General features: G+C 47.6%; 1 protein-coding gene across 6 annotated transcripts in view; it reads left to right on the top strand.

Annotated features, from left to right (window-relative positions):
- Nucleotides 1-1,502: 1,502 nt before the first annotated feature.
- Nucleotides 1,503-12,099, top strand: part of ARNT2 (aryl hydrocarbon receptor nuclear translocator 2) — a 157,526-nt gene continuing 146,929 nt past the window's right edge. For 3 of the 6 annotated variants that reach the window (XR_014777477.1, XM_084773367.1, XM_084773363.1), the window contains exon 1: nt 2,318-2,424. Coding sequence is in view for 1 of the 6 variants with exons in the window: in XM_084773370.1 (XP_084629496.1) it covers nt 1,956-1,986 (31 nt within the window). In the remaining 5 variants the exon portion in view is untranslated. Of the gene's footprint in view, nt 1,987-2,316; nt 2,425-12,099 lie in introns of those variants that run through there. The other 3 variants (XM_084773369.1, XM_084773368.1, XM_084773370.1) reach the window with 2 other exon arrangements.

Here is a 12,099-nt window from a genome sequence, read left to right as displayed (position 1 = left end):
TTTTTTTAAATGGAGAATATCAGTCACATATCTGGGGACAAAATGAGGCACATGTTGTGACTGAACTGGCTACTACCCTGCCATGTATCTGTCAAGGGGGAAACCTGATTGCTTTTCAGGCGTGTGGAAAGTTGGAGGAAAGAAAGAGCTCAGCAGTGATGTGGGCCGGAGCCGCCCATGGCCAGAGACAAGAAAAGACTTTGCTAAAAACATCTGGGATGGAATGTGTGCACGATGCCGAGAATGGCTCTGTATTTCCTCCCCTGCAGAAACTTCACAATGTGTGTGGTTCTGCACACATGCACTGCAAGCACTCGGGATGCAAAGGCAGGAGGATTTTTACAAGTCCAAGGCTGGCCTAGGCTATGAATAAGAGCCCCCATGCCCAAACAGAACAAGTACATATCGAACACTGACACTTGAGAGTGTTGCCTTTGGGGGAGTATAGAAGAGAGACTGTGTCTCACTTGGTTTACAGCTGGACATCAGGGCCCATGTATCAGGGCCCCTGTACTTAGACAGCTGCTGAAGTTTCAGACCCTGGCTGATATCCCCACTGATCTCTCCTTGTTTCTACCTGGGCCTGGCCTGTCTTGTGTCTGGATGCGGTGTGCTACTTTTCCTTGGAAATGTCTTGCCTTTGTACTTCCCTATAGCCTAGCCATTTCCTCAAAGAAAACTTTTCAATGTCACTTCCTCTCTGTCCCTTTCACTCAGCGGTGACCAAATTTCATGGGTTCTGTTTTAAGCTCCCAAGAACAGCTGCCCCTGGACATCAGGTGCCTTGTGCCCTTCCTCTCACCTCCCTCCTAGCCCAGAAGCCCTGCAGGACAGGACTCCTGTATGCTCAACACCCAGGACTGTGCTGGGTACATGGAACTTTAAACATTTGTCCGTTTGATTAGGGCTGTAGAGACAGTCTCCCAAAGACAATGTTGGTTTGTAAACACACCCTAAGCATCATTTTCCTATCCTAACCTATGCTTCTTTGGAAATAGTATACCATCTTCTGCAGTTCCATCAGTATTCGACGCCATACTGCCTTCAGCTCTGGCCTTCTAACTTCCCCTTATCAGGGCATCTACTGCGGAGCATCCCTCCAGGAATTCTAGTGGCTGCCTGGAAAACACCTCTTCAAGTTCCCTGCCATCTCATTTCACCTGCAAACGCAGATGAAATCATTAGAAACCTTTTTAAGCCCCGAATTTGGAGGTGTGAATAAAGCCCTCGAGGGAACTGAGTGATAAACATTATCAGTAGCCATGTCCTCAGAGCTAGACACTGTCCTCAAAGCCTCCTTGACTTCTCTCCTTTCCTAGGCCAAGGCTCTGTGCTGAAGCTGCGCGTGAATGCCTAGGAGAGACGGTGGCCCTGGTATTTCTGGGCTCCTTTTCTAAGGCCGTCTTCCACAGCCCTAGCCCAGGAGCCCGGGGAGTCCAGTGGTGCGGCCTTGGCATGCTAAGTGGCAGCACTGGGACGCCTTTGTTTCTGAGGCCAGTTGTCCTCTGCATCCAAATGGGTCGCTAGCTCACCCGATCCTCCGCGAGAGGATAGCGCCCCTTGGCGATGTGCTCCCGACACCTGGGGACCCTACAGAGGCGGATGAGGGTACACTGAAGCCTTTAGCCTGGGCACCTGCGCGGGCCCGAGGGGGGTCCCGCTGCCCGCTGGCTGCCCCAAGTCTCGCGGTGCTACGGCTCGGACCCGGGAGCCGCGGGCCCGGCACCCTAGCCGTACCACAAAGGCTGAACCCGGAGGAGGCCCGGGAAGGGAGGAGCGCGGGTGCGCGCGGAGGAGCGGGGAGCGCGCGGGGCGCGAGGAGCAGCGCGGGCAGGAGCGCGGGGCGCTCTCAGAGCGCGGGAGCGCGGGGAGCACCGCCCGCACCTTCCTTTGTGTGGCGCGGCCGCGGCGGCGCTGGGTCCCCGTCCCCGCCCCCGCCGGTCCCTCCCGGCAAGATGGCAACCCCGGCCGCCGTCAACCCTCCGGGTGAGTAGCAGCCGAGCCTCAGGCCCAGCCTGAGCCGCGCAGCCCGGGGGTGGGGAGCTGCCGCCGCTGCCGCCTGGCAGCAGCTTCAGCATCAGCACCGGCTGTGGCATCCTCATTCACAAACGGTGCTCAACCTGGTCCCGCCGGCGCCAGCCGCTACCGTGGGTGACTCGATGCTCTCCTGCGGGCTCTAGAGCCACAGGGGCCGGCGGATGCCAGGTGTCGCGCCGAGCCTGAGAAAAGTTTGGAGCGGGGATTCAACAGGGCGGAACTCCTGGGACTCTTCGCCTATCAGCCCCGCCTCCCCCGCGCTGATCTTTGGCGGGGTTTACACCTGGCCACAGTATATCCCAGTTCTTTCTGGACAGGAAAAGGGTAATGGTTATAAAGTAGCCTGGAGCAGTCCCGTCCCTGTCCGATTGCCTGCTGTCTCCCAAGGTACAGCCTGTGATCACTGGGCTCGTGCGGGCAGATTAGAAAAATGGAAGGAATTCATGAATGAGTGGGAGTGTTGGGCTGCTGTGGCTCTGTGGCGGGGGAGCCCTATTGTCGTTGGCAAAGTTCTCTGTGATATCATGCAAGGCTGAAAGGATAGAAGACATGCGACTACCCCGCAAGTTTTAGGTCTTGGGCTGTCTACTGTGGGCCTGGAGAATCATAGATCACTGTGGCTTGAGGCAGGGACAGTCATAGAGCTCAGACCCCGAGAAAGCCCAGCGGAAGAGGTCTTGTGTTGGGGTGCAGACCCAGACCCTGTGGGGGGGGGAGGTGAACTACCAAAGTGCTTATGAGAGGAGAATGTCTTCAAAGTTATGAATGGAAGAGCCCTTCCATCTGTGCTGGCCCCGGAAGGTTGGGGGACATTGGACACTTTAGCTGGACCTTGCAGAAGGTACAGCTTGAAAATGCAGAGACACACGTAATGGGCATGCCCTAAGTGTGGGCTGGAGGCCAGTGAATGAGGTGTGAGACCCCAGTCACCGGGCGACCTAGTGTTGAGTCGCATGGGCCTTAAGAGACAAGGACTGAGACTGCCTCTTCCCATATTAAGAGAGGGTCTTAAGTGGTACTGAACAAAGGAGCCCCAGTGATGCCTGCTTTCCTGAAAGGTTGAGTTGTCAGCTAGGTGGAGGTAAGACAGAAGATAGTAAGCCGGGAAGCAGGGGCTGCTTTGAAAAGAGGCAGGTGCAGGCAGGCGGTCAGACTTAGCTGGAGTGGCCTGAACAGAGACGCGAATTACCAGGGGGCAGACAGAGTGTAGGATGTGTCCTTCGTTAGACTTGGAGTAAAGGCAATGAGAAAAGCCAGAACACACAGAGGCAGGTGCCTGTGGGGACAAGGAGATGATGAACCTTTAGAACTCCAAGAAAGGAGGCTCGTTAACCGAAACAGGCAGTCCTGGAAGAGCAGACGTGGAGTCCCTGCCTGGAACACTGAGTGGGTGGGTAAATGACTGGCTTAGAAACATGCCTGTGTCGTTTTGTTTACCACTGAAGTTCTTTCAACCTATCCTGCTACTTAGAAATCAATAGAAAATTAATAGATTTCACTGTAGTGAGATGAGAAAAGGCAAAGGAAAAAAAAAAGTGAAGATGGCTGAATCCAGAATAGACTTCTGTTGGGGAAAATCATGAACTCGGAGGTAACTTGCATAACTCATGTACCGTTCTACCACTGTTGGGAACAGCTTCGTCCATTAAATTGTTCTCTATGCTATGGGGACCTGGGGACTTGGAAGGCATGTTATTGGTCACTACATGGTCAACTTGATACACTGTGATGGCCAGGTCTTTTCTCAGTTGACAGAACCACCAGAGACCCTGAGCATGGTGGGGGTTTCTCAAGGAAAATGTCTTGCAGTGATGAACTAGGCTATCGTTCATCGTTTTTTTTTTTTTTTTAATCTGGTCCTCTGTGATGGCTTTTGAGTCCTGGTCTTGCCCCGTATGAGGCTTCAGCTTCTTTGGGACAGAAGGGTTAGGCTCAAGGGTTATGGTTAAACATGTGAGTCAAGGAGGGATAGATATTTCCCTTCTAGAAATTTGCACCAGGCTAGCTGCTCACTCCCATGAGCAGAAGTCACGTGACATTTCTTGAGGTTTCTCTTCCTACTTCCTCCCTCTCCCCCCAAGATGTTGTTTTGCACAGAAGGAGAGTTTGGTAAACACAGTTAGATGGATTGAGAGGCATCAAAACTAGTTTCTGCAGCTGATCTGTACTTGGAGTGCCATGGGCCACCTCCCACGCCCCCTCGCTGACCGCTGCACTCCGGTGGAACATTTGCAAAGACCTTGTGATGTGGTACAGCAGCAGCATCCTGGGACCTCATAAATGGTGGATGAAACGGCTTTGTTTTGTTTTTTGTTTTGTTTTGTTTCACTTGTCACTCCGTTGTTTCCAACCCTTACTCTGGTCCTTCTAAGGCCTCTTGCTTGAGATTTAGGTTAGCATTCTACCAGTTACCCTACAGGAACAGAGTGGAGGAAACGGATGGCTCTCAGGTGTTTCCATAGCTCTTGACATCTTGCAGCTTTTAAGTCAGGACTACTCCTCATACTGGCCCCCTCCTGTTGTATTAGCTGGATTTTCTCTGTTGTTTCTGACCAGGAATGGTGTATTCATCTGCTGGAATAGAGAAGAAAGTTCTAGAGCTGTGTGTGGGAGTGTTGTTCTACTTTGTTAGACGATATTTAAGCATTTGTGATTTTTATGAAGTTGTGCAGCTTTGAAACAGCTATGTGCTTTTTGCGGTGTCTGCTCCCAACATGGCACAGTCTAAAAGGAGCTAGCACCCCTCCTGAACAGGAATTGAATAGACTGTGTGGTTGGGTGAAGGGTCTCATGTGTCTGGTCTGACTGGAAACCTGGGAAGGCAGGAAGTGCACCTGTTCCTGTGTCCACACAAGCCCCTGCTGTACTGGTTTTCACTTGGTAAGCTGTTGTTAGTGAGTGGACACCAAGGAATTGTCTTACAGTTTCACGTGTGGTTCCTTTACCTGCCTTGAAGAAAACGCCCACCCTGCATCTCTAAGCTGTGTAGTTTATAGTGGACTTTTATTTCTGGTAATTTGATTTTAGCATGGGCATCCTACAAGGATAATCCCTAACCTGACCAGTTCTTCTAGACTTTATATAAGAAGGCAAGAAGTCATGTAGCCCACAAAGCTTACAATTCTCTCTAGAAGGAGGGGAGGCCAGATGGAGAGGCCAGTGGTTGGAGTGGAAGGGCCCTTGTAAAATTCCACTGAGGTCCTTTTAAAAGATCCTCCTTGGGTTGGTACCTGGGTAAACAAAATGGGGCCAAAGGAGAGGGTGTTCTTTCCAATGTCAATACTCAATGGGACCCTTGTGGATCCTCTTGGTCCATCAGAACCTCTCAGCCTGGGGTGTCATTTTCTCGACTATTTTTGCCTAGACCTTTGAATCACCCTAGTTGTCACATGACTGAAGGAAGGCCAGGGAAGGTACATGGTTGCCCCGAGTAACAGATTGAGATGTGAGCATATTATTAGCAACTGATGAAATACTAGACAGAAAGCATTCATTTGAGCGGGTCTAATCTATCATGGTAGGGAAGGCGTGATGAAAAAGTGTAGGGCTACTTGCTCAGGTCTGGCCAGGACAGCAGAGATGGACTGTTGCTGCCCAGATGGCTTTCTTCTTTTTCCCTTTGTGGATGGAGCCACCACTTTCAGGGACTGGTCTTCTTTATTCAATTGTTTCTCTCTGGAAAGATCCTAGCAATCCACCCAAATGTGTACCTCACTAATGCCTTAAGTGTTTATTTATTTATTTATTTTTTGTTTGGTTGGTTTTGGTTTATGAGACAAGGTTACGCTGTGACCTTGGCTGTCTTGGAACCCACTCTGTAGACCAGGCTGGCCTCGAACTCAGAGATCTGCCTACGTCTACCTCCTGAGTGCTGGGGTTAAAGGCATGTGCCATTCAGTTAAGAAAACTTAGTATGTATGGGTGCACTCACCTGCGTGTGTGCGAGTGTGTGTGTAATGATTTTATTTCTGTATTTTAGGCAAACAAGCAGAAACCTAAAGTTAATTTATGCTCCGATTATTTTATTCATAGTTTTACAAAATATATTTTCTTACTTGTCTTGAACATTGCTGTGAGTCAGATGGACACCCGGGCTTAGAGTTTGCAGATGTGTATGCATCTCAAGTGAGGGCACAGGGTACCACTGCTCCATACTGGAGTATCCAGACTCACTTGCCACTAGAGCTGTTGATAAACTCTCACCTAAGGGAATAAACCTGTCACAGATCTCTGGAAACTGACAAATGGAAAAGATACATAAGGTTCTGTCAGCATGTGTGGTCCATAAAGGGGCTGACTTGTATGAAAGGTCTCTAGAAAACGTGACAACCCTGAAAACAAGGAGATACCCATCCCCTCTTTTGAGATTGGACTTTGCTGTGTAGCCCAGGCTGTTCTTGAATTCCTAATCTTCCTGCCTCGGCCTCCTGGGTGCTAGGATTACAGGTGTGTGCCACCACGCCTGGTTTAAGATGGTGCCTTAAGACAGTTATGAATCCATGATGGAAGTTAATTTCAATGTGAAATAACAGAAGTGCAAGGAGTTTTTCTTATTTTTAGAATGGCATTGGTAATTCTTTCGCATCAGCAATTTGAAATGAGGCATAGTCTGGAATCGTTTGCCATAATTTGATATGCTTGATGGATTCCAAGTCCCCCAAAGAATAAAATGAATGAATGTGATCAAGGATCACAGCTGTGCTCTCTGATTTTTTTTTTTAAAGCATGCCACACCAGAAAACTTCCAATTCTATTCAACCAACCTCCCTGAGCACAGCTCTTCCTTCTTCCCTGAGCAGAGGGCACTGTGCTGGAGGATAGGGCCCTGAAAGATGCTGATAAAACAGTCTAGCTGCATGTGGTGTGGACTAAGCCAGTCCCTACAGCAGGCAGCCTTGGGATGGGCTTATGCAAATTTATGCAAATGATAGTTGTCATTGGTGAACAGAGGAGACTTGGATTATCTTGATTCTTTCCTGCAGGCATAGGAAGAAAGCTAAAGAAATAACTTTGGGGTCTATGGCACTGTGGTGGCCAGAGAGTGTGCGTTTTCCTAATCAGTATCTTCAAGGGTGGGTCTGTGTGTTCCAGCTGCCTGCTGGGTCTGTGGGTTCCCACAGATTCTACAAAGCCTGTGTCTTCCTAGCTTACTCCTCCCCTTGGTCCCCAGTGGCTGCTAATGGCACCACACTTCATTCATTGGTCGAGGCCAGACATTAATTATTTTAATTGCCTATCCACCTAATTAAACAAATATTAATTGAATGCCAACTGTGTGTACTTACAGTGGTGTGCAAACCCAGGCCTGGCTTCTGCTTTCACTGAGCTTTGCTGTATGAGTCAGCCATTTATTAAGTGGTCACATGCACGAGACATCATTTAAAAAGGTATGGTGAGAGAAGAGGGTCTTTGTTTTCTAATGTGGCAGGGAGCCATTGACATATGTGGCGCAGGGGTGAGTGCAACTCAGGAGTCCCTTCTGAAGACATCTCTGTGGCAGCTGAGTGAGGAACGTGCAGGTTGTTCCACAGAGAAGCCAAGTGAGGAGATCTGCTAGAAGCTCCTTCTGCATGTCTGGGCCAGGTAATGAAAAAAGGTGATGGTGAAGCCTCCACATATTTGGGAGAAAACGAGTAGAACCATAGAAGAAATGATGACAAACAGACAGGGCACAGCAAGCTCCTGGTTGGGCCACTGGGTGAGTTAGCATCATACCTCCCTAAGATTCTGAGATACAGTGTTAAGGAATGACCCTGGAGGGTCAGGAGAGATCTTGAATTTGCTTTCACATGTGGGACTGAGGTTCCTTGAGTTCAGAGGTGGATTTACCAGAAGCCTGAGTTGTGTCATTCCACACCCACCACACCCACTTTTCATCTTTTTCTTTCCCATTTTTTCTTTTCTTCCTCTCTTCCATTTTTCTTAATTCCTGCTACCTAATTGGTATCTAAGAAATATTTACTGGATGGATGAATGAATGAATTCAGGGAAACTTACTAATTCACTAAATTCTAATTTACGAGAAGGGCTGTTTCTACTCTAAGGGATTTTTGATTTGGGTAACTTCATTCCCCGAGGTCCGCAGACAGTTTTCAGGGTGGCACAAAGAACCTGTGCCTGATGCCCACGTCTCCCTTCATTAGCTGACCTGCATGGTTGGAAAACAAGCAGCAGGCAGGATGCACTCTCTTTTTATTTGTGTTTTTATCTCCTCTCCTTTGTTAAAAATAGATTGTTTTCTCATGCAACATGTCCTGATGACAGTTTCCCCTCCCTCTACTTCTCCCAGATCCTCCACACTTCCCTCTCCTCACCAGATCCACTCCTTTTCTGTCTCTATTAGAAAAGGATGACAAAATAAAACATAATAAGATAACACAAAAACTATCATATCAAAGTTGGACAAGGCAGCCCAACAGGAGGAAAGAGAGCCCCAAGAGAAGTCACAAGAATCAGAGAGCTACTTGTTCAGACATTCAGGAGTTCCATAAAAATACAGAGGCAACTAACCTGGGCCCATGGGGGCTCACAGAGGCTGAACCACCAACCAGAGAGCATGCATGGGCTGGTTCTAGGCCCCCTACACATACGTAGCAGATGCAAGGGCTTGGTCTTCATTTGGATCCTCCAACAACTGGACCGGGGTCCCTTGCTGACTCTGAAGCCTCCCTTTGGATCCCATTCCCCTAAGCAGACTGCCTTGTCTGGCCTCAGTGGGAGAGGATGTGCCTAGCTAGTCCTGCAGTGACTTAATGTGCCAGGGTGGGTTGGTACCCATGGGGGACCTCCCTCTTCTCTGAGAATGAAAGGAGTGTGTGGGGGAGCCACTTGGAGGAGAGTAGGGGGGAATGCAACCAGGATGTAAAGGGAATAAACAAATACATTTACAAAAAACACTAAACTGAAGGCTGTGATACGTACACAGAGAGCCTGGTGCAGACCCAGGTCTACCCTGTCCTTGCTGCTTCGGTCTCTGTGAGTTCAGATACGCTTTGCTCAGTTGATCTAAAGAGCCTTGTTCTCCTGGTGTCCTCCATCCCCTCTGGCTGTCACTCTCTTTCCAGCTCCTCTTCTCAGGGCTCCCTGAGCTCTGAGAGGAGAGATTTGATGGAGACAACCCATTTAGAACTATGTGTTCCAAGTTCTCTCTCTCTCTCTGCGTACTGTCTGGCTATGAGTCTCTTTATTTGTTCCCATCTGTTCCAGGAAGAAGCTTCTCTGATGATGGCTGACTAAGATACTGATCTATGAGTGCAGCGGAATGAAACTAGGAGTCATTTTATGGTTTCTTTCTTTCTTTCTTTTCTTTTCTTTTTTTTCCAGACCAGTAGTAGTATTTGGTAATACTCTAGGTCTCTGGAATATCTAGTTTTTGGTTCTTGGTCACCCAAGCAGTAACATGTATGGGTTCCATTTTAGAGAATGGGCCTTAAGTGTAATCAGACATTGGTTGGTTACTCCCACAAGCTGTGTGCCGCCATTACCCTAAGCATATTTTACAGATGGGGCAGATTGTAGGTTAAAAGTTTTATAGCTCGGTTGGTGTTTGGTAGGCTGCAGGGTGCCTTCCTGTGCTAAAGACACTGGAATGTAGGAGTTATGGTTCTATGCGGCCACCGGCCTGCCCTCTCTGTGTCCAGTGAGCTGTGTGGGTGTTGTCGTCAGCTGTGGGGCCTTGCTGTCAGCTTGTGGAGAACAATCTGTTGTCTTGGCCTAGATTGTTTGGTGATTTCCATGGGACCCTTTCAGCCCAAAACTCAGCTGGATGTAACCCAGTCATGGTACTGGAAGCTTCGTTTGGTGACAAGAGATGGCCAGTTGGGCGCGTCTCCCTCATTACTTAGAGACTTCATTATGATCACCGTCATATATTTCAGGAAGTTTCCACTGCACTAGGTTTCTAGAATAGCCCCCCACATTCCCTCTCTCACCTCCATCTCCCCTCCCGACCTGATTCTCCTGCTCCCATCCCCCCAGTTCCCCCATAAAATACATTCTATTCCCCTTCCCAGAGAGATTCATGTGTCTCCCCCTGCCCACTAGTCCCTTACCCTATATCTAACCTCTCTGAGTCAATGGATTGCAGCTCGATTATCATTTGGCTAATATTGGCACATAGAAGAGAATACATGCTATATTTATCTTTCTGGATTTGGGTTATCTCACTCAGGATGATTTCTTTCTAGTTCCACAGGACGCACTCTCTGACTCTGAGAACGTCAGTGTTTCTTCAGGATGGTGTCCTCCAACTATCAGTGGCCTTGCTGAGGAATTTGTCACTAATCTAATAGCACTATCTTATCAGTGATCTGTTTTTATATTTTGCCAGTTGGTCCTCATCACACAAAACTTATTTTCTGATTCTGAGTTTAATCCTGGATTTAAAAAGCCCATTAAGTTCTTATGTCTATTTTGATTTTGGAATATTTTTCAGTTTTTTAAAAAAAATTTGTCTTTCATAACTCAAAACTCTTTGTCAAGCACGGTTATTTTAAGGAATGTTTCTCAGTTGATTCTGCCTCATAATTACAGTGGGGTTGTGCTTTCTTTTTTTCTAACATCTATCTATCTAATCATCTTTCTTCAAATTTTAAGTATTATAAGCAGGAACAGAACATAACTCACATACAGCTGCTATTACATCATGAGGTTACTTTTGATAGCTGTTATTAAAAGCAAGTCTTTGAGTTGTCAATATCAAGGTTACACTGTACCTGGCTAAAAGAGGAGAGGTGATCTCTCTTGGGTTCTGTTCACTACAGTAAGTACACACAGAGCTGAAACAGGTCTTGAGGTTTTTAACCTAAGGGCTTCAGGGTTGACACATTCCTAAACTAAATATCAACTTCCTTTGATAAACAGAATAATTATAAGTTAACTACGCCAAGATTATCATATCCTTAATAAAGCCAACAGGCAATTGAAGTGTTTAATTACCAACTTGCCTGACATACAAATTGAAAGGTTTTTCAGGTAAGCTGCCTGTGTGGAATGCCTGAATGAGCTTTGATTAACAGTGGTATCTACAGCCAAACTGAATTATTCTGCCAGCCCGTTCTTGGGTACTGGTGCACATCCATATTTAGATGCATATTTGTGTTTATTTTAGAAACTTAATTTTCTGCTTCTTTTAATTTCTTCTTACAAGCAAGTTCATACTTTACTTTGCCTCATTAAAAAAAAAGTGGGAAGTTGTCTCCTGTGCCAATGTGTTCCAGGCTACTTAGCTATTAAAAACAAGGAATTCCCGAAATTTGTGGACAAATGGATTGAACTAGAAATGATCATAATGAGTGAGTTCACTCAGAAGCAGAAACAGTCAAATGGTATATACTCATATCTGGACACTAGCTCAAGGGGCATGTCCCATGAATGTCTTCACTTATCAGGAAAGTGGGACAGAGGGGAGGACATCCTATTAGGGCTGTAGGTGAGAGAAGCATGGGAAAATGGGGAAATAGAAGGATCCAGAGGGTCCTAGAAACCTACAAGAAGAATATTATGACAGGTAGATCTGGGCACAGGAGGCCTGCTCAAACTATGGCATCAGCCAAGGACAATACATGCAGTAAACTTCGAACCCCTACCCAGATCTACCCAATGGACAGGACATTCTTCACAGTTGAGTGGAGAGTGGGGTCTGACTTTCACACAAATTCTGGTGCCCCATATTTGACCACGTCCCCTGGAAGGGGAGGCCTGGTGGCACTCAGAGGAAGGATAGCAGGCTACTAAGAAGAGACTTGATACCCTATGAGCATATACAGGGGGAAGAGGTCCCCCTCAGTCACAGTCATAGGGGAAGGGAGTAAGGGGGAAATGGGAGGGAGGGAAGAATGGGAGGATACAAGGGATGGGATAACCATTGAGATGTAATATGAATAAATTAATAAAATATATTTAAAAAATGGGAGAGCTGGGCATGGTAGTGCACACCTTTAATCCCAGCACTCAAGAGGCAGAGGCAGGCGGATTGCTGCGAGTTTGAGGGCAGCCTGGTCTACAAAGCAAGTCCAGGATAGCCAGGGCTACACAGAGAAACCCTGTCTCAGAAAACCAAAA

The sequence above is a fragment of the Acomys minous genome (assembly GCF_964271855.1).
Source record: "Acomys minous genome assembly, chromosome: 2".
Classification (NCBI taxonomy): Eukaryota; Metazoa; Chordata; class Mammalia; order Rodentia; family Muridae; genus Acomys; species Acomys minous.
The sequence above is the reverse complement of the archived record's forward strand: the minus strand, read 5'-3'. Positions and strand labels throughout refer to the sequence as shown.